General features: G+C 43.5%; 1 protein-coding gene across 1 annotated transcript in view; it reads left to right on the forward strand.

Annotated features, from left to right (window-relative positions):
• The window catches only part of LIN9 (lin-9 DREAM MuvB core complex component), a 2,964,607-nt gene that overhangs the window by 1,174,708 nt on the left and 1,768,183 nt on the right, over nucleotides 1-21,716 (forward strand). The window contains exon 5 of the mRNA XM_044059638.1: nucleotides 1,552-1,685. Coding sequence (XP_043915573.1) covers nucleotides 1,552-1,685 — 134 coding nt within the window. The remainder of the gene's footprint in view (nucleotides 1-1,551; nucleotides 1,686-21,716) is intronic.

Consider the following 21,716-nt stretch of genomic DNA (forward strand, 5'->3'; position numbering starts at 1 on the left):
AACAATTAATTTGTAGAGACATGACAGCAAATGTGTGTCGTCAGTTTGTGAGAGACCTTTCATTATTGTTAAGCAAGTATACAGCTCCGTAAAATACAGCGATAAAATCCTAGATGTGATCCTGGCAACTACCATTTGTGTAGTGTTGCTGATGTCAGAGAAAGGTGAGAAAGAAGCGACTCCTTTTTCACCCTCATGGGGAAGGGAAGTAGTGATTTTCTATTTTCCAAAATGCAAGCAAAACTTGGACACTAACAATGGCCAGTGCCTGGAGGACATTGGCGTGGCGCACTTAAGCTGGTGGTGGTGGCCCTGGTGGGACATGTATAGGATTGTGTATGCATCCAAGGGATGGTAAAGGAGGTCCCCCATTGTGATGCATGTGCTCACATCAACAACCAAAGATAAGTTTATGTACGTAATGATGATAATGCTTCCATGGTTGCCATTCAGGTTGAAGTGAGCTGATGACTGATGAGGAAAGGATTGTATTGTTCTCTCCAGGGACACTGGTCTCCAAAGGGCTCAGTCAGGGTGGGTGGCTAAGCCAGACATGCCTTGATGGGGTGAGAGTTTCCCTTCTCCACAGAAATCATGCAGAGGATAGAGTAGCAGTGGAGGTACAAGCAGTCATCATGACAGCCTGAATGACCGTCCCTCCAGATGGTGCTTAACCTCAGGAATTTAGGAGATCCCTAACATAATGGAATGAATGAGTTTGAGTTTCATTGGCAGGAGACTTGGTGGTCAGTAGACATGGGGTCAAAAACTTTTGAAAAATATGACCGTTGTGAAAATATTAAGCTCAGAAAGTTGATCTGAGGTAAGTATTGTTTCATGTCTGAATTTTATATATGCATTGTTTTTTTTGTCCCCTTAATCAGGTTTACGCCTGTAAACACATTTACGTAGTTTGCCTTTAGAGATTAATCATTTTTCATTTGAGTACCTTTCTTTCTAGAGATGCTGTTTACACTGGTAACAGGATGTGGATAGTGTTATGTACTTATCTTTTATGGTAAAATTAACTTCCATTAGTTAATCAGTTTGCTTTATTTAACATTTCTCATTTGTAACTTTTTTTTTCCCCGCTCAGCTGCTGTAAACACTTTCTTCCCAGGAGATGATCCAAGCGTAGAGTAGAAACTCCTAGCTATAGCAGTGGATGACCTTCTTGCTAGAATTGTTGTTATACTTGGTCATACTATCATTATTTAACTGGGTAGTGTTAATGCAGCAATTGGATGATTTGGTGCAAAATATTTTTACTGCCTAAAAGCCATCCTTGGCTTCTACAGCAGTTAGTGCATCACATTATTAGAAAGTGTCTTGCCTTGTGGTACAGTATTCTGTCTTCCTTTGGAATCCAGCATTTTTATGGAAGTGCTGAGAGCCTTTCTACCTATATTAGCGCTGTTTGCTAAGCTTGGGCATGAAGCCAAGCTAGTACTGGCAGGGTAGATTTCAGCTGCTGCTGTTCCCCATTGATTTGTTTTTTTAGTGGACTAAGGTTTAATACCACAAATGTTATTAATCTTGCTTTCTTTTCAGAAAATGACGCCAACTATGGGAACACCAGATAAGAAAGCTTCACAGAAAATAGGTTTACGATTACGGAACCTACTCAAACTTCCAAAGGCACACAAGTGGTGCATATATGAATGGTTTTATTCAAATATAGATAAGTAAGTACATGTTTATAATCTATCTGAAAGAACTCGACTTTGCTTAACTGTAATTTAGACATATAAACATTAAAAATAACAGGTATGAGTAATACTGAACTTTATGGGAATTATTTTATCATGGGTTAACAGTGCAGCATAGTTCAGTATAGTTCAGTTTGCTCAATAGTTTTGAGAACTTTCATATTTTATTTTAAGACTGGTGAAATAAAAAGGAGTCTCTGCAAAATGCTTATGTTAAACCAGTGAAGGAAAATAAACCATTTCAGTGTTAACACCTTTGTAACTGTAGAATGTAAATGTGATTCAGCAACTTGTGCTTTCTGTTGAATATTAATATCTAGTCACTAATGTATTCATTTTCATTTTATTATCCAACTTTCTTTTAAAATCTTTCATTGCCGGGCAAATGGCAAAAAAATGAATTTCATATTGCGAATACACAACAGATCAAACTGCAAATATTTACAGTAAAACCTGAAAAGTAACTTCATATTTTTGTATGTGGACAAACCCAAATACATCCTTTTTGTACAAGGCAGTACTCCCGTACCACCCTTAATGTAACATTGCAGCTTCTGCATGTCACTATCTCTTAGAAGAGCTAAACGGTACATTTCCCATTCCTTAGAGGTAATGCAACCATTAAGTTAATACAGAGCAAGAGGGATTGGGAGGACCAGGGGGCCTTGTTCCCCTCTCGCAAACAGAAGTTAAGTTACAGTAGTTTGGATTGAGGTTGAGTTTGACAGTACAGTTTAATTGTCGATAGTTCCCCACACTGTTTCAGTAACCTAAATTATATCCAATTAGAATAGATTATTAACAGTATAATATATTTATTTTGTGTGTTTGCCTGTTGATCATCAGCCCCCTCCCGGCTAATTGGTGCATTGGCTGTCCACGGAGGGCATTTCCTCACGTCACCAAGCGGTCTTCCCTCCAAGCAACCCTGTTTCTTCCCTGAAGCACAAGTGATAGTTTCCCTGGATGTTATGTAGTCCAATCTCGCCTACATTCTTACCTGTGGGTTCGGAGCCGAATGTCGGCTCGTTGGAAATGGCCCGTTTCAGTTAGAGGACCTAGTCTGTCCCCTTGCTTACCTTGTGTGCTAACTTTTTTCCCTTGGGCTAAAACCGTTTAAATTAGAGGAATTAGTCCTTCCTCTTGTACTTGTGTCTAGAACCGTTTTAGTTAGAGGTCTTTGTGGTGTACTGTTTGTTCTGTTCCCGTGCTTGTGGCTGATTGACCGTTGGTCTAGTTGTTGAGTTAGTTATTTCTGTGTTTGTGATAACTATGTCTAAAGATTCTAAGGAGCATAAGCCCTTGGGCTTTAAGAAGTGCACCAAGTGTAGTTATAAGATGTCCATCACTGATGGACACTCTGTTTGTGTGTACTGTCTGGGAGCGATTCACCTCCAGGAATCGTGTTGTTTTTGTCATGCTTTTAGCCCACATGTTCTTCAGGAAAGGAAGAACAAATTGATTTTGAAGGGACTTCTGAAACCCTTCTTCGAGGAGGGTTTGGAGAGTGCTTCCAGCTTTAAGTCTTCTCCATCAAAAACTAAATCTTCCAAGGCTAAAAAGCGATCCCCCTGCTCCATCAGTATCCTCGGAGCCGCCGGAGAAAACAGCTAAATCTTCAATGACATCCTCGGCCTCGGGGCTGCAGGAAGTGTCAGTGTCTATGAAACCTGCTTCGGCTCCGGTTTTCTTGGAGCCTGTTCGGAGCTGGTCGCCTAGCATTAGACCGATATCTCCTCCTCGCAGGTCTCCTTCAGAGAGGAGGTCTCGGTCTCCTTCCCTATCCTCCAAATCCTCCAGGACCTTATCGGATGTGGATGTCGATAGAGTGGTGCAGTGACTTCTTCAGTCACCAGTACTGGCAAAATTGTTTTCGGCTTCGAACCCAGTCGGCTACATCGATACTTCCTCCTCTGAGCACATCTCAGCTTTCGGAGCTGGAGTGCTCAGCTCCATGTAATGTCCCTAGGTCAGTTCCGACAGCTCCTCCTGGTTTATTGGTTCCGATGTCAGCTCCGACCCCGTCGGCACTGTCCACTGGGTTCAGGACTCAGGATTCCTCAGTCGGACCCGAGGGAGAGGCTTTGGGACATCTCTCTGCTCTTAGTCTCCCTCTCTGTGCTTTGGTGCGGGGAAGCCTGACTCCTGTCTTGGCTTCGGAGGCTGATCGATCTTCAGACCCGGGAGGACCAGCTTTTGAGGCCATGCGGAGCGTGCTGGCCAGGTAGTCAGCGGCATCATACGGTTCGGTCACTCTGTCCCCTACAGCACCGGTGCAGGTCTTTGATCGCCCTCTATCTCTTGACAGTGGAGCCCCAAGGCCTCAGGGTACCCCCACGAGTGGTCCCCATATTTCTGAGGGCCCCTCAGAGTTTTTGCCTGAGGAGCCACCCAGAAAGAGAACGTGCAAGAAGGAAGCACATAGATTCCCAAGATGAGTCTCTCACGTCAAACACCGACCTCGAGGAATTGGAGGGGTCCCCTAAGTCATCCTCTGAGGATGTTTCTTTCTCTGACGTCCTAGAGATTTTGAAGCAAAGATGTGACTGGCCATTCAAAGCCCCCTCTGAAGAGGAGTCGGTGTTCCTGAAGTCCTTTGGTGCTCAGCCCTCCGCCTCCTGGGTGTCTCCACCCTTTGAGCTTCTGGATCTGGTTTGTCGAAGGGTGTGGGAAACCCCTGACTCTGTGGAACCAATCCCCAGGAGACACAATAAATTTTTGTGTGCCCCTCCTGATAAAGAATTTCTATCCAAGGGAGTCCCTGTGGATGCCATGGTGGTGGCAGCGGCCACCTAGAAGGAATTGGCTGAGACTTCTTCCGCCATCCATCCCCCTAACAAGGAGTCTAGGACTATAGACCGTTACGGGAAGCATACGATGTTCTTCGTCTCACATTGCTGCAGTCATAACCTGTGGGTAGTCCGCTGTCCTTGGTCGGCCCGAATACCAAAGTGTTAGGCTGGCGTCGGTCATGGTCGCTCAGATCTGACGTCAGTACGCAGTAGTACTAAAGCGCATGACCGACGCCATATCCTCAGTCTTTCTTGCCGCATGGTCCGAAGCAGAAGCAGCGTTTGCAAGTGCCGTTCGGCGTCCTGAAATTTTCGTATTTCGAGTTTCAGACCGAAGACCAAGTTGGGCTAAGTACCCCGTTGGGGAATATTTTTTGTCTTTTCTTGCCTCAGTTAATACCGGATGTCAGAAAAGGTTAATAATTGTATTTCTTGTGGGAAACAGATACCTCATAGGGACTACCACTCTCTCTGTATTCCTTGCTTGGGGCCTGAGCACGACGTAGTCGGGTGTCGCTTTTGCACTAGATTTAATAAGCGCACCATTAAACGCAGGTTAGATTGTGCTAGGCTTGTTTTCGGTAAGCGGTGTAACTACAACATGCCGTCGGATCCTCCGACGCCCGCTACCGCAAAGAAGCGAAAAGATAAATTGTTAAAGTCTAAGCAGGATGAGTCGTCCGTTGCGGACGCCGGTTCTATGGAGACTACGGTTGAATCTGTGGATCCAGCCGAGGTTTCAGCTGAATCACAGGGGGAACCTTTAATTTTACAGGAATTGGCCCCTCAGGAGTTAGGTCAGGCCGAAGGGGCTTCTCAAGTTTCTGTAGTTCCATCTTTACAAAAGGTTATTAGGCCTTCTACTTCTGTCACTAAAGGCCCTACTAAAGCTAGACCTGGTCTTTCTGGCACAGGCATCAGCCCTAGTTCTTCGGGCTCTGTTCCTAAAAAACATATGCTGAAAATGGCAGAGGATTTGATTACTTTAATCAGGGGTTCTATGCCCCCTCCAGACAAGAGGCCTAGGGTGGAGACAGATGTGGAGGGATTAGAGTATTCCTCAGAATACTCTGAGTCTTCAGCTGAGGACATTCAGGATTTTCCTCCTTATTCTGATTCGGATGCAGAGGATTCCTGTCGTCCTGCTTCTCCTCCATAGGATTTTTCCTTTTCTGAAACCCTGCACTCCATGAGGGAGCATTTTAAGTGAGAAGGTCAGGATTTTTCAGATTCTCGTAAGAGGCTTAGGGAATTTTTGTTTTTGCCACAACATAGGCCTTTGGCTATTCCCCCTGTTTTAGATGTTGTTCAGGATGTTTTTTCTGAAGCTTCCCTTAATCCTGATTCTTTACCACCTGCCCCTGTCAAGCCAGACAGGTATTACAGAGTTCCAGAGGCTCATAAATATTTGTATAAGAGTCCTAGGGCTGACCCAGAAACTATTAGTCAGGGACCTAAGGGTGTCAGGGCTTCTGTAGTTAAGAATCCAGTACCTCTGGATAAAGATTCTAGGGCTTTGGATAGGTGGGGTAAAAAAGTGTATACCTCCTCCACGCTAGCTATGATGGCTTTAAATTGCCAGTTTCATATGCTGAAGTATCAGAACTTTCTGTTAAGTCAGTTGAAATCTAAGGTAGATGCTTTAGCTGAGGGTATAGAGTGTAAGGAATTGCAGGACTTAGTTCATGCCTCTGATCAGGTTGGTAAGCATTCCTTGCAGTGTGGCTTTGATGCCCTTCAGGCCTCTTCCAGGGTGGCTGCCACTGGTTCAGTTATTCATAGGCATGCCTGGCTTAAGGATCAAAATTTGTCAGAGCATGTTAAAGCTCGAATTTTGGATGCTCCTCTTCAATCTGAAGTGCTTTTTGGTTCTCCTGTGGAGTCAGTTTTGAAAAAAATGGAAGACAAAGCTAAGTCCATGCAGACGGTTAAGGAATTTTTGCAGGTGCAGCCCCCTAAGTTTAGCAGAAATTGGCCTGCAAAAGGATGGTCTTACCCTTCTTCCGATTTTCAGTCCAAGGGCAGGTCTAGACGTGGTAGGGGCAGAGCTCATGCTCAGGGTTCTTTCAGACCTAGGACTTGGAGTTCTCCTGCGCAATCTTCTGGTGAGGGCAGGGGTCAGCCTTTCGTAAACAGACCCAATGACCTGTATCTCCAGCTGCCAGATTCTTCCTGTCTGGCAGCTCCTCTAGGAGGAAAGTTGGCACTTTTCAAACAAAATTGGCTTTTGGTCACCCAGGACAAATGGGTGTTGGACATTATAAATCAAGGCTACAAGTTTTATTTTCACACCTTGCCTCCTTTCAAAGGCATGCCAGATGTACCTCCTCAGCAAAGGCTGGAGGCTCACAAACAGATTTCTTTACTTTTACAAATGGGGGCTATCCAGGTGGTACCTCCGTCAGAAGTAGGCCTAGGATTTTATTCTCGCCTATTCCTTGTGCCAAAGAAAGGAAACACTTGGAGGCCTATTCTAGATTTGTCCATTCTCAATACATACCTAGACATTCCAAAGTTCAAGATGTTAACTTTACAGCAACTTCTGCCTCTGCTAGGCAAAGATCACTGGATGGTAACTCTGGATCTCAAAGAGGCTTATCTTCACATTCCTATCGGGCCCAGCTGCAGGAGATTCCTGCGTTTTCGGGCTGGTACTTTTCATTATCAGTTCTCTGCATTGCCCTTTGGCTTATCTACTGCGCCCAGGGTGTTCACAAAGGTCCTGGCTCCTGTGATAGCCTTCTTAAGACTAAGAGGAATTCAAATTTACCCTTATCTGGACGATTGCCTGATTCTTGCTCAAGACAAAGTCAAGTTACTTCAGCATCTACAGTATGTAATGACAGTTTTAAGGTGCCTAGGGTATTCTGTGAACGAAACAAAGTCCAGTCTAATACCCTCTCAGGACATGTGCTTTCTGTGTGTGAGACTGAATACAGCCTCTCAGATGGCCTTTTTGACCCCGGACAAACAAAGACATCTTCACCCATACTTCCAGCAATTATCCCTAATGTCCAGGCTGACTGCAAGGACAGTCCTTCAAGCCTTGGGGTTCATGGCATCTTGCATTCTGGTACTTCCCAATGCCAAACTGCATATGAGGAAGCTACAATGGTATCTCAGAAGTGTATGGACTCAACACTGCCACGATTTGTACACTGTCATTCAGATAATACCCTGCATCCAGAAGGAATTCTTGTGGTGGGCTCAGGAATGTCACCTAAACAAGGGACTCTGTGACCCGACCAGAGGCGAGTCAGATCTTACCGACGGATGCCTCCGACTTGGCTTGGGGAGCACACTTCAATGGGAAATGGATTCAAGACACGTGGCCTCCCAGACTACAGCATTTGCATATCAACATGAAGGAGATGTTAGCAGTCCAATTTGCCCTGATGGCTTTCAAAGATTTACTTCTACCGGGACAGGTGTTGATTCAAACAGACAACACAACAGTCATGTGGTACATCAACAAGCAGGGGGGAACCCATTCGTACCCTCTTTGCAGACAAGCTATGATTTTATGGGAGACTGCTCTGAGTTTGCACATCACTCTTCAAGCACGGTTTCTGCCAGGAGCACAGAACTCCTTAGCAGATGTTTTAAGCAGAAAAATTGTGGATCCCCACGAGTGGAAATTGGATCCTCATGTATTCCAACAGTTGACAGTGGCTTGGGGAACTCCAGACATAGATCTGTTCGCTTCTCCACTAAATTTCCAACTACCAAAATTTTGCACAAAGATGTTTCACCCAAAAGCTTGGAAAGTGGATGCTCTATCTTTCAGTTGGAACAACCTTCACGTCTATGCTTTCCCTCCTCTGCCTCTCCTTCCCAGGGTACTCTTGAAAGTCAGACAGGACAAGCCTTGCATGATTCTAATAGCACCAGATTGGCCACGTCAGCACTGGTATCCTCTGCTGAGGAGTTTAGTACAGGAGCCTCCTTTGCCTTTGCCACCAACTCCGCATCTTTTGTCCCAGGCAAGCAATCATTTTCTCAATGTCAGGGTACAGTCCCTGCATCTGACAGCCTGGCATATTCTGTTTTAGGCCCTGGGGGGTCGCAGCTTCCTCAACAAGTTTTGAATGTCATTTTGGAAGCCAGACGACCTAGTACTAGAAAAGTTTATGCTGATAAATGGAGAAGATTTTTTCTTTGGAGCACAGCAAAGAATTTTGATGTTTCAGTGCCTAATTTGAGTTTTGCTCTGCAGTACCTTACTGAATTATTAGACAAGGGTTTGTCTTTCTCCTCCGTGAAAGTTCATGCTGCAGCCATTTCTGCTCACTATGATTGTGACCCTCCATTATTTTCTCACCCTTTGTTTAAACAATTTCTTAGAGGGGCAAAGAACATAAGACCCCCACGTAGAGCTCCTACTCCTTCCTGGGATCTCAATTTTGTGTTGGAAAAGCTTACTTTACCTCCTTTTGAACCTGCAGCTACGTCTGAGTTGAAGTTTTTGTCTTGGAAGACTGCTTTTTTGTTGGCCATTACGTCTGCTAGGAGGGTATCTGAATTACAGGCTCTCATGGCAGTTGAACCCTTCCTGATATTCCATAAGGACAGGGTGTCCTTGCGTACTAACCCTACTTTTATGCCTAAAGTTATTTCTAATGTGGCCTTGAACCAGTCTATTCATTTGCCTACTTTTTATGCTGATCCCCAAAATAAAGGGGAAAAAGTCTTGCATTCTTTGGATATTCACAGGCAGTTACGCTATTATTTGAGTAGAACTAAAGAGTTCAGGCAGACTCAACAGTTATTTATTTCTTTTGCTTTGGGTTCACAAGGGAAAGCTGTTTCAAAGCAAACTATTTCTAAGTGGATTGGCCATTGTATTGCTTTTTGTTATTCTCATCATGGAAAGGATGTTCCGGCTGGGATCAGACCTCATTCCACTAGGGCTACTGCCACATCTACTGCCTTTTTAAGGGGGGTAGCTACTAAGGATATTTTGGAGGCAGCTACTTGGAGTTCAGTGCACACTTTTACTAAACATTACCATCTCCCTCTTTATTCCAGGTCTAGGGCTGGGTTTGCCACTGCAGTATTACAGGGCATGTTAGCAGCTCCTAATGCTTTTTAGTTTTGCCAGCCTCCCTTTTCCTTTGCTTTGGGATTCTACCCACAGGTTATGACTGCAGCAATGTGAGACGAAGAACATAGTACAGTTTTGTACCTACCATAAATGTAGATGTTCGAGGATCCACATTGCTGCAGTCCAATTTTCCCTCCCTCCTTCCCCTCTATTGTTTGGGGTTGCTGTGTTTCTTTTGGGGATAATTATTATTATTTTCTCAATATTGGTGGTTGGGTATTTTCTTTTTTTTTTTTTGGCTATGGCCTTTCCTTTTTAGGCCTTTTGACATCTGGGGCAAGAAAGACTGAGGATATGGCGTCGGTCATGCGCTTTAGTACTACTGCGTACTGACGTCAGATCTGAGCTACCATGACCGACGCCAGCCTAACACTTTGGTATTCGGGCCGACCGAGGACAGCGGACTACCCACAGGTTATGACTGCAGCAATGTGGATCCTCGAACATCTACATTTATGGTAGGTACAAAACTGTACTTTTTCTTCAGCGGCCTTTACTTTGCGGTCACTGAATTACTTATCACACTTTACACGTCTCCAGAGAGATCTCCTAAAGGAGCTTGGAGATGCTCTTAACAGGTAACGTTTCTGAGGCGGTGGCTCAGAAGGTCAACGCTCAGATGTCTACCCTCAATTCTATTGCAAACTCCTCCATGAGGCTGATCTCTCATGCAGCCGAGGGAGCGAGTAGGGCAGCAAGTTCAGGAGTCGCTCTTAGGAGACATGCCTGGATGCGCTTTTGTCATTTCGCGGAGGCCTTCAAGTCTACATTTACCAACGCCCCGTTTGATGGTTCCTCTTTGTTCGGAACCAAGGTGAAAGACACACTCACTAGGTGCGAGCAAGAGGGAAAAACTCTGTCTGCCGTAGGAGTCTGTTTTTCCCTTCCCTCTAGGCCTTATCCCAAGGCCCAGAGGGGTGGGAAGATGTGGTTCAAGAAATCAGAGGTTCTTTCCCCAATGCACAAGGTGAGTCCCCCTCCAGAGGCAGGGGGAGGGGGTGGTTATTCAGGTAGATGCCACCCTAGGGACAGAGGAGGCCCTTGTAACTCGGGAGACCTCGATTCCTTTCGTGGTTCTCCCTACCGCCGCTCCTGATGGGAGGCCCGACTGTGCGTTTCTGGAGCCAGTCAGGGGTCGAATCTCACTATACCTGGAGGCCTGGCAAGGTATCACCCAGAACCAATGGGTTCTATGAATAATTTCCGGAGGATATGTCATTCCCTTCTCGTCAACTCCCCCTCCTATCAAGAAAATCCTGGATGTTCTACTCAGTCAAAGGGATTCCGCTGCTAGAAAAAGGAGCCATCCAACATGTCCCCTCAGACCAGGTCGGATTAGGGACTTACTCCAGATTCTTTTTGGTGCCGAAAAGGACAGGGGACCTGAGACCCATTTTGAATCTCAGCCAATTGAACACCCATGTGCAAAAGTCCAAGTTCCGAATGGTCACGTTGCAATCTATTCTCCCATTGTTGGGAAAAGAAGTGTGAATGTGCTCCATCGACCTCAAGGATGCTTACTACCACATAAAGATGGACAGGGCATCCAGAAGTCACCTACGCTTCCGGCTGGTAGCCAGTCACGTTCAGTTTTGAGCCCTGCCCTTTGGTCTCACCACAGCCCCCAGGGCGTTTACCAAATGCATGGCAGTGGTGACTGCTCACTTGAGACGTCAGGGATTCCAAGTGTTTCCATACCTGAACGACTGGCTCCTTACTGCCACCACCAGGCATTTGCTACTTCAGACCAGAGACGCTACTATCAACCTATGTCAACAGTTGGGCATCACCATGAACTGGGAAAAATCTGCCTTGTTGCCCTCGCAGCATGTCATCTTTATAGGCGCCAAATTAGACACCGTCCTCATGCGGGCGTTTCTACCACAGGAAAGAATCAGCGTCTTATAAGGTTACATACGAGGCTCCTTCAGTGGCTACTCTTCGCCCAGTGGTCTCTTCAACATCTTCCACTTTCTCACCCTATTCTACTCACAGACAGGTGTAAACAGGATCTCAGTTGGTGGCTTCACACCGTCAATCTCAATGTGCGAAAGCCCTTCGTTCCTTCGCCTCTGGTTGCCACGGTGACCATGGATGCCTCTCAGATGGGGTGGGGAGGCATTATCTAGGCAGGACAGTCCAAGGCACATGGCAAGAGCATGAGATACATCTGCATATCACTGTCCTGGAGATGAGAGCAGTGCTACTAGCGTTGCAAGCACTTCATAGCTTTCTTCCTCTCGGGACTGTTGCAATCCACTCAGACAATCGATGGTATGGTATCTGAACAAACAGGGTGGAACCAAGTCGTATCCCCTTTGCAGCGATGCCGTGCGAGTGTGGCAGTGGGCAGTGTCTTCCCAACGTTTTCTGGTAGCAACGCACATTCCGGGGAAGTCCAGTGTGATCGCAGACAGGCTAAGCAGAGCTATTCTGATGCCTCATGAGTGGTTCCTGAACTATCAAGTTGTGGAGCAGATTTTCCGCAGGTGGGGTCAGCCTTGCTGCGACCTTTGTGCCAGCCCCCTCAATGCCAAATGCAGCAGCTACTTCACCCTTTTTCCCCCTCAGGGGGAGTCACCCAGGGACGCTGTAGTCCACGATTGGCCCTCCAGTCTACTATATGCCTTCCCTCCGGTTCCTTTGCTGTCAAAGGTTATTCAGAAAGCGCAATCCTTGGGAAGCAAAATGATTCTGATTGCTCCACACTGGCCTCGTCAAATTTAGTTCCCCTTTCTCCATCCCTATCTCATGGACGCTCCTTGGATTCTGGACCCACAACCAGACTTACTGACTCACATGTCAGGGCAGCTCCATCCCTCTCTTCGGATCCTCCGGTTGACAGCTTGGCTACTCCACTTCCGTCATTAGTTAGGCTTCACCATTTTTCGCCGGAGGTGGTTCATATTCTATCTTCCTCTCATAAGCCTTCGACCAGGAAGATTTATTACAGCAAATGGAAAAGATTTTCCATCTGGGCACATGCCAAACAGCTTGACCCTTACACAGCTCCAATCTCGTCAGTATTGGAGTTCCTTTCTATGCTTTTCAACCAGGGATCAGCTGACGCAACCATTAAAGTCCAGTTGGCGATTTCTACCTTTCACGTCGCAGACAAACCTAGTCTAATGGCACATAGACTTTGTAAGACTTTCCTGAAAGGCAGTTTGTTGCTTCGTCCTCCTGTCTCTGAACCTGTTATGCCTTGGGACTTAAACTTTGTTCTACAGGGTCTTACTTCACCCCCCTTTGAGCCTGCAGCCACTTGTGATTTAAAATTCTTAACTTGGAAGACTGTCTTTTTGGTAGTCATCACATCAGCCAGACGTGTTTCGGAGCTTCAAGCTTTATCAATTAAACCACTTTATTTGATTTTTCATAAGGACAGGGTTTCTCTCGGACCGAATCCTTCCTTTCTTCCCAAAGTAGCGTCACTTAGTAACCTTAACCAATCCATTGAATTACCAGTGTTTTTTCCTCTGTTCCCGAACAAGGCAGTATTCAAATTTCATCAGTTGGATGTGCACAGACAGTTATGATTTTATTTGCACAGACCAAAGGACCTCAGAAAATCTGATCAGTTGTTTGTTTCATTTTCGGAAAACAGAATTGGGTCTCCTGTTTTCAAAGTCACGTTGTCTAGGTGGATTTCCAGTTGTATTTCTTTCATTTATACTTCAGGGGGAAGAGATTTTACCGTTCCGAGTGAAGGCTCACTCTACCAGGTCTGTATCCACATCTACAGCTTTTCAGGCCAGATTGTCTATGGATGATATTTGTGCTGCGGCTACTTGGGCATCTCCTCACACCTTTGGTATCTGGAGGCAGGTCTTCCTTTGGTTCCACAGTACTCAGGAGTATTTTCCACTGAGCCTCCCAGGATTTAGGTGCTGGGGACGCTGTCCCACGGGTAAGAATGTAGGCGAAATTGAACTACGTAACATCAAGAAGTTATGTACTCACCATAACGTTCGATGTATGTAGTCCATCTCGCCTCACATTCTTACTTACCCCCCCACCTCCCCCCGTCCTGGAGGATCTGGAGGTTAGGCCTGGTTTCAGAGTTTGCTTCATTCTTGGTTTGTTCTTCCTTCCTTAGGTGTGTTATGCATGGAGAGTGAGTGCTGGTGCTCGCAGCAAACTAGATCTGGGGATAGAGAGCAGTGCAGCATGGGATACCATCTTAGCCCAGCCAATTGAAAGACTTTGAGCTAAAGTATGGCCGAATCGGAGCGTATATTTGGCTCTGAACCCACGGGTAAGAATGTGAGGCGAGATGGACTACATACATCGAACGTTATGGTGAGTACATAACTTCTTGTTTTCCACCAGGGAATTCTCACTAGCTGTGTAAATCAGAGTGTGAGCAAACCTCCCTATCACAGCTGAGAGGCAAGCAAGACTACTGCCTTCACACCTCCCCTCCTTGCCTGACTCCTTAGATGCCAGGGCTGCTAACTGAACTCTTGTCACCTGGGTCACAATCAGGGCTCTATCTTGCTGCAATATACAGCCAGGCTGTTGTATATTTAATTTTTAAAATTGCGTTCTGGTAGACTTGACAAAGAAGGTTAAAACTATTGCTTGCTAATAAGTTTCATCCTTTGGTCTGGGTTTTATGTCCTTAGTCTGTATTTGCATACAATGCAGCTGTGAACAGATCAGATAGGCAAGTCATTGCTCGCTCATTACCAGTGGAGGCAGTAATTCTTTTGGGTTTAACCTGGTTGGTAATGTCATATTTTTAACTCTGTGTTCCCCTTTGTGCAACCTTGAGTTAGTGTATATAAGTTAAGGGGCAGTGGGGGAGCAAGAAGCATACGTTCCTTAAATCAGATTTCAATTATTTTTAAATGCGGTTCTCCAAAAAGTGAATGAGTCAGAATGTTACTCCATTACTAATTATGAAGTTGTTTACTTTTTTTGTGGGAGAGTTGTTTGTCCCCCAGCTTCACCATAATGCCCTCCCTCCTTTCACCCTATGGATATGTTCATTTGTTCATGGCAAGAGCCCTTGAGTTCATTTGCATGGGGGTGCAGGGTGTTTACTGATTTGTTGGATTACTCCCTATCATATTACAGGAAAATGGAGGGAAAAAATCTCTGAGAAACTTTCCCCAGCCAAACTCCAAGCTGGGTGACTGCAACTATTCTCTTTCACTCTGTTTAGATGGTGGGACTTGCTTTGACATGATTCATATATGTTTTCTTTCTGCTGTGTACGATAAAGAACAGGGCAACCAAACACATGGCTCCTTTATGTAGTGTTTCCATGTATTTCATCAGAGGTAAGATGATTAGGTTCTGACTGCCAAAACATAGTTTGTTAAGGTTGTATTTTATTGTAGGTTGAATGCTGGATATATAAACAGTGTAGGATCACTGTTTGTGGGACTGGTGTGTACTTTAATGGGGAGCTCCTCCTTTTTCCTCACTGTTTTCCAACTGTGCAGTTAACATATAAATAAGGGGTGGGCTTACCCTCTTGCAAAAGGTTTACTTCATTATTTGTGGGTGGATTATAGGAGGTGTGTATGTTTGATCTGAACTTCTGACTGAAGTCACTGTTGCAGTATTTCTGATATATGGGTTGTCGCTGTTGACAGCCGACCAGAGCAGCAAAGCTTTACCTTCCTGAGGTCGTATGTCAGACATATGACCTCAGCTCGTAAATATAGGGGTATATAGATGGACATACGAGTGCAGATCTTCAGACTTTCTCACCTCCAGCTCGAATGCAGGTTGTGCATGCTTTGAACTGATCTCACTTTGGTCATTGATACCTTTGCTTCACTCTGTCATTTATTCAGGTAAGTGCCCTATTGGGGAACCTTCCTTCTTGTTTACTCTAAAATACAAAAATCCTACATGGTTCCAACACAGGAATTCACTTTCCTGAGATGCAGACTGGAGACATAGAAAATGCATGCTTTCCTTCCTCAGGAGAAAGTTCAATCGGTCCATTTTTTTTCCCAAAGTCCCTCCTCTGCAGCACATTGCACAGAAAGGGAGATGCTTAAAAACTTTGGATTTCATATCAGCCACCATCCCTGTCTCCACCTGCATAGACTTCACATGAGGAAAATCCAGTGGTACCTGAAATCTTTGTGGTCTCATCTTTATCCCTTGGACATCCTGATTACCCTGCCTCGTCTCAGAAAGGAGTTGCTTTGGTGGAAGTGGGACAGGTCATCCTCAGCCAGGGACCATTCACACCATCTCCTCATCTTCAGCAGGTTCACAAGAACAACTGTCACGAGGCAGAAAGGGCATGGACAGGATCACACTGGGTGCAGGGTAGATTGATATGCTCCTTTAGAAACTGATGTTGCAGTCTGAAGGAAATGAGGGTTTTTCTACAAGCACTTCAGACCTTTGCCTACCTTTGGAAATCTGGGGCACTTCCAGTGTACACCAACAAGACAACAGTCGCTTGGTGTAGAAACAAGGAGGCACCAGATCTTACCAATTGTTCAGGTTAGCACAGGAGGCATGGAAATTGTCCAGGTAAATGGGCGTCACTCTCTCAGTCACATAAATTCCTTCTCAAGACAGTGTGCTGGCTGACTCCCTAAGCCACTACCTGGAGGACCCCCACAAATGGACACTCAACAGACAGGTTTTCAAGACAATTGCCCTGCAGTGGGGCACTCCTCAGGTAGACCTTTTTGCATCACTCACCAGCCTGTCTCTTCACCAGGTCTGCAGTAGGGATCATTGTCTTACAGCCTGGAGGACAGATACCTTCTCTTTCCAGTGGACAAGGAAGTTCCATGATGCCTTTCATCCACTGCCTGTTCTTCCAAAAACTCTCTTCTTTTTCCAAACTCCTTTTACTGGCACCTTTTTGGCAGAAACAACATTGACTTCCCCTGCTGTTTCACCTGACAAGGGGAAATTACAGGAAAAAAACTCTTAAAACCAGACATAATCACCCAACAAAAAGGATTGCTTTAGTATCAGTCTTCCACCACTCAGCTATGTGAGTACTGTCACATTGATATCTTTGACATCTACTGTTATGGTAAGTTCTTACACAACTGTACTTTCTCATTGAGCTTTTTTCCCCATGTGACCATTTGCCAGTTGTTCATACGGGAAATATATTTATAGTCATGAGGTCAGAAAGTAATGAGTTTGCACGTACATTTCATGATACTCCGCATGTACATTGATTGTATTTCACTACTGGCACTAATGCAATATGAACGGTGTTGCACCTCTGAGATGCTTTCCCTAAAACATTGAAACTTTTTTTTTGGCCTGATCTAGTGCCGGTGGTACAGTTCATTTTACCGTGTTGCATAAAATTTTAATTGTAGTGACACAAGTGAGTATTGCGTATAAGGGAAGAATCAAAGCTTATACTCTGGTATGCAGTAGTTTATGGCTTGACTGTGCCACAGATGACTGAGGTTTGGTTTGTGACCTGGAAGCTCTAGGAGCTGGCTGAGAAGGAATGGGAGTGAGAATTGAGTGCCTGTTTTACCCATTCCAGGGACAAAAGTTGCAGATTTCTGGTGTAGAAACAGCATTTTTGGGATGGCAGTACAGCTTCTACACTGGAGAAAGGGTTAAGTCTTCTAAGGAAGAGATTCACATACATTCACTGTGGGTATATTTTGTAGCCTAATGTCACAGGGGGTAACTTTTCTTGGTTGTGGTGGTAGAAGGTTTAAAGACGTTCTAGCCTCTGCTGGATGACGGCTGTGATCAGCAATATCTGACCAGCAAGACTGAGACACTTTACAGGGTAGACCCAAGTTTCATCAAGTAATGTAGAGAAGCAAGCAGTCATTATGCAATAATTTTACTAGGTTACAACAGTTAAGATTATTTAATAGCAATAAAGTACACAATTAGTTTATATGCTTATTGGTTGACCATATTAGTTGTATAAATGGATATCTAGATAGTAAAGTGGCTAAGCAGTTTCAGGCATTGCATAAAAGTAATTTGAAATGTTTCTACAACTGAATTTGCAGAGTTCAGATTGACAGAACAATAAAACGCATGCATAACTTCCTTCAGTGTTTTGCAAAACATAAGACTAGAGAGGAGTGATGAATTTTGCAGACAAAATGTAATTACAAGGAATATTGCAACACCAAATAAACTTGAAACTGACTCTGGTTAGTAGCCAGAGTTTGGTAGGCTGTAATAGTCTGTCTTTAAGTGTTATGCCACAGTATGTATGCAGAAAAATGTGTACACAAAGAATTGGATCTGCCTGTTTGAGTCTATTTGTATGCATTGTTTTTTTACAGCTAATTATGTTGTTTATTTGCTGTTCTGTTGGTAGGATAGCTTTTCCACTACTCTTATAATTTGTAAATGGTGTGACTTTAAGCCATAGCAGACTTGTACAAGAGGGCCTTTAGTTATTGTTAGGTTAGTGAGTAGTAATAGTAGGTGTTCAGTTTTCTAGTTCCAGTTTTTGACATTCCTGGAAGAGGCATTTGTGGGTACGACACAAGTATATGCATATGAATCCTTTGAATACAAAAAACAAGTGACAAACTTTTGCTCTTTCATCAGCTTTACTCGCATCTACCAAGGCCCATCTTGTTACGTGACTATCAAATGCTCATATTACTTTACTTCCTTAAAGGTATACCCTTTTTATTAGAAAAAAAACCTGGTTGAAATACAAAAAAAAATCACTTCTACAGTACAGGAATTTTGAGCTTTTCATGCCTTCAGCCCCAGTGAAGCTGGATTGCCTCAAGGCAGATCCTTTGCTTGCTGTCTGAGTCACAGCCGACTCCGAGTGACCCCATGAATAGCCACCTCTACATGAAGTTGGAACTCATAAACTGAATTTATTGAACTTCATCTCACCCTAGATAGGATTCATTTTCAACTAATGATTTGTTAGATAACACCTTGATTCATCAGTGCTCTAAATGGGCAAAAACTCAGTTATTATAAACTTATTTTAAACTTTAAGTACCCTTCAGTAAACTAGGACACTTATACCTCTATTGTAGGATATGCCCTAAAATATCTAGGCTTAATAAACAAAAATTCTCATGAGCAACTGGTAAATAAGCATAGAGGAGGACACATGTTTGACCTGATTTTTAAAAATATGACTGCTACTCTTTCTGCACCTCCGGTATTTAATTCTCAGTGAAGTCTGACCACAAACTTGACTTCCACCCCTTACAGCAAATTCCACTGGATGTAACTACAGATGTGATAACCTCAACAGGTTCTATGGCAAAATATTAAAATTCGCTTAAGATTGACTTTTCAGATGGCTGGACCCTAATCCGAGTGTTGAATATGGCTCTTCTAGTGTAAAAACTGCAGCTATGAAAATGTGCCAGCCAAAGCTATTTGGGGAAATTCAGTTACTGGGTGGTAATTATTCTACCTGGATGCCAGCAAATAAGATATTTGGAGAAAGTAACAAAATCTAATATCCAGGAGAAGGGAAAATTCTGGTAGAGAAGATCATTGCATCTTTTCAGCAAAAAGCACTTCAGATTTCAGTTGGGGTACAGTTGATGGCTTCCAGTAGTTTGGAAGAAAAAATAAACCCAGTGCACTCAGAAGTGCTTAACATAAGTTGGTCAAATAACAAAAGACTAGAAAAGTTGAAAACTTTAGTTTGTTGTTCAGATGTACTAGTAAAACCATTCAAATAAAGAAAAGGCTGGCTGAGCATGAGGCTTTTCAAGAAGAGCCTTTTCAAAAAAAAAAAAAATAGAATTAGAAGGCAGGAGAAGTTGATCCCAAAAAATGTGTCCAAAAGGAAAAAAATATTAAAAACTGGGGACGTATGATGTTTGTGGAAAAAGATTATTGACTGCCCACCAGACAAAAGAGAAGCATGCTTGCCCCAGCAGTCAGGGAGTGTTGAGAGGAAGGTGTGAGATTCAAACTGCAGTACCCATCTTTCTTCAGAATATTTTTATTTTGAGGGATCAAAGACATTTTTAATGCATAGCAGACTTAAGAGAAATTAAAGTTTGTCTATCAGGGTGAGTCAGCAAGCAGAAGGGAACTTTGCTTTGCATTCTTCTGACCATAGCTAAGTCCATAGAAGGACCTTATCAGGGAAACCTTTCCTATTGTTCCAAAGGAAAATGCTTAAGTGACAGAAAAAAAGCATATAAGCTGACTTGACCAATCAGGAGTTCTTTGGATTTGAACCAGAGACTAGTATTGGGAGATGGAAATGATTAGGAAAAAGACCAGCAAGCAACATTGTTAATTTAGTGATTAAATGGGACACTGTAATAAAGCATCAGTTCCGTTAGATATAGGGTTAGATGTGAACAAGAATATGCTGGGGAAAAACTGAAGTGTTGACCGTGTTAAACTGGTGGGATAACTGTATAGCATTTACCAAACGTTGTCATTAATGTTTAGATGGGTACCGAAGTAATTGTAAGTAAAATAGTTTTGTTAATATTTCTATAAAAATACACTATATATCTATTGCGTGCTATATTGTAAAGCAGTTTTTTAGGGTGCAGCCAGGAATATTTTAAAGGTGAGATGGGGGAAGAGTCAGTGACAACTATATAACTTTATATGCAAAAATATTAAATCAAAGTATTTTTCTTATTTGTAATGTACTGTATCCAGCTTTTACACTGTAGCATAGTAAGATGGTTTAAACTACAGACTTTAAAAAAAATGCTTCAAAATTACGAAATGCAAATAAAATGATCAGTTTTGCTGTTTTATATGTGATATGATGTCATTGATGTGGAGGGTTATTTAAACTAAGTCAGTTAACTACTGTGTTTGTCTGAGAAAGGTTGTGAATTTTTACATTCAAAAGCGCTTACAATAAATTGAATTAGTTCAAGTCTGGTGAATGCCATTTGCCTGTTTGTTCCTTTAGTTTCTGCATATACCTTCCTTTCCTGTCTTCTGACCTTCCCTCTACCTCAAATAGAAATGTCTCTCATTAGCAGTGCTTTCCCTAATTATTTACTTCATTCCTTTGAAGCACTAGGTACAAAATTATATCCTCCCCTCCTAAGTTTTGTTATGATATTCTTGTGCTGGATTTGTTTTGCAATGCCAGTTTCTTTGCCATGCTTCTTCTCAAATGTCACAACATCCTCTCTCATTCAGTCTTACTTCCCAATGCATTTACATTTGAAGATCTGATACTTAAAATGTAAACTCCCCCATTGTTTTGCTTACCTGACTTTCCTTCCTGTACATCTTGCTTTCCTTCCCCCATGTCCTTTGTTCTTTTTATCTCCTTGAACTCTATATCTACATATTTATAGTTTTCCTCTTTCCTCAGAGTTGGATCTCTCTGTTTTGCATAACCCTTTCTTCTCTTAATGATGTTACACCAGTTTGTTCTAGGGTCATCCACCACCTGTCATTTCTTCCTTCTGTGCCTGTCTTACTTGTCTTTGCAAAGAATTATTGTTTGCCTTTTATGTCCTTTCTGACACTTTCTTCAGGCTTCCGTAATTATTTCCACCTTTTCTCTCCATCTTTGCAGCTTTTGAAAAAGTAAGAAGTAACCTGTCTCCTGCTCAGTGCATCTACCTTTGATGGGTCCTTTTTCACCTTGTTCTAATCTTTGCTGAGTCTTCCCATCCACTGGTTCTAGTATGTAGTTCACTAGCTTCTGCGTGATATAATATCATCCCTTGGATTTGTAAAAGACCCTCTAGATTATTGCAGAAGAATTCTGAGTGTTGCAGAATGCAACATTCTCCACTTGATTCCTCTGTGCTTAGAGTTAAATGGCTGTAGTGATGACACTTCTCTTCCTTCGTGTTTCATACAAGAAACCCTGTTTTACAAATACCCTTTCTTCTCCTAACTTTACCTTTTTGGCAGGTTGTCGGACTTTCGGCATCATTTGTCTCAGTTCATACGTTAGAAATTTGATGATTCCAGGTGTTGACTTCTTACCCCATTCTTCCACCTGGCTCTGACTTCCAAATCTAGAAGTTTCATCTTCCTGCAATCCAGCCAGATGCCACCACAACAAGGGACAGCCATTCACCTTACCCACTGCCAGGCAGACACTAACAACAGATGCATCAGATTATGCCTGGGGGGCGCACTGCCCTTACCTTCTGCTCTTTTCTTTCCTGTTCCAGTGCCTGTATGGTAGTAGAA

The sequence above is a fragment of the Protopterus annectens genome, chromosome 1.part2 (genome assembly GCF_019279795.1).
Source record: "Protopterus annectens isolate FY-2018-M chromosome 1.part2, PAN1.0, whole genome shotgun sequence".
Classification (NCBI taxonomy): Eukaryota; Metazoa; Chordata; order Ceratodontiformes; family Protopteridae; genus Protopterus; species Protopterus annectens.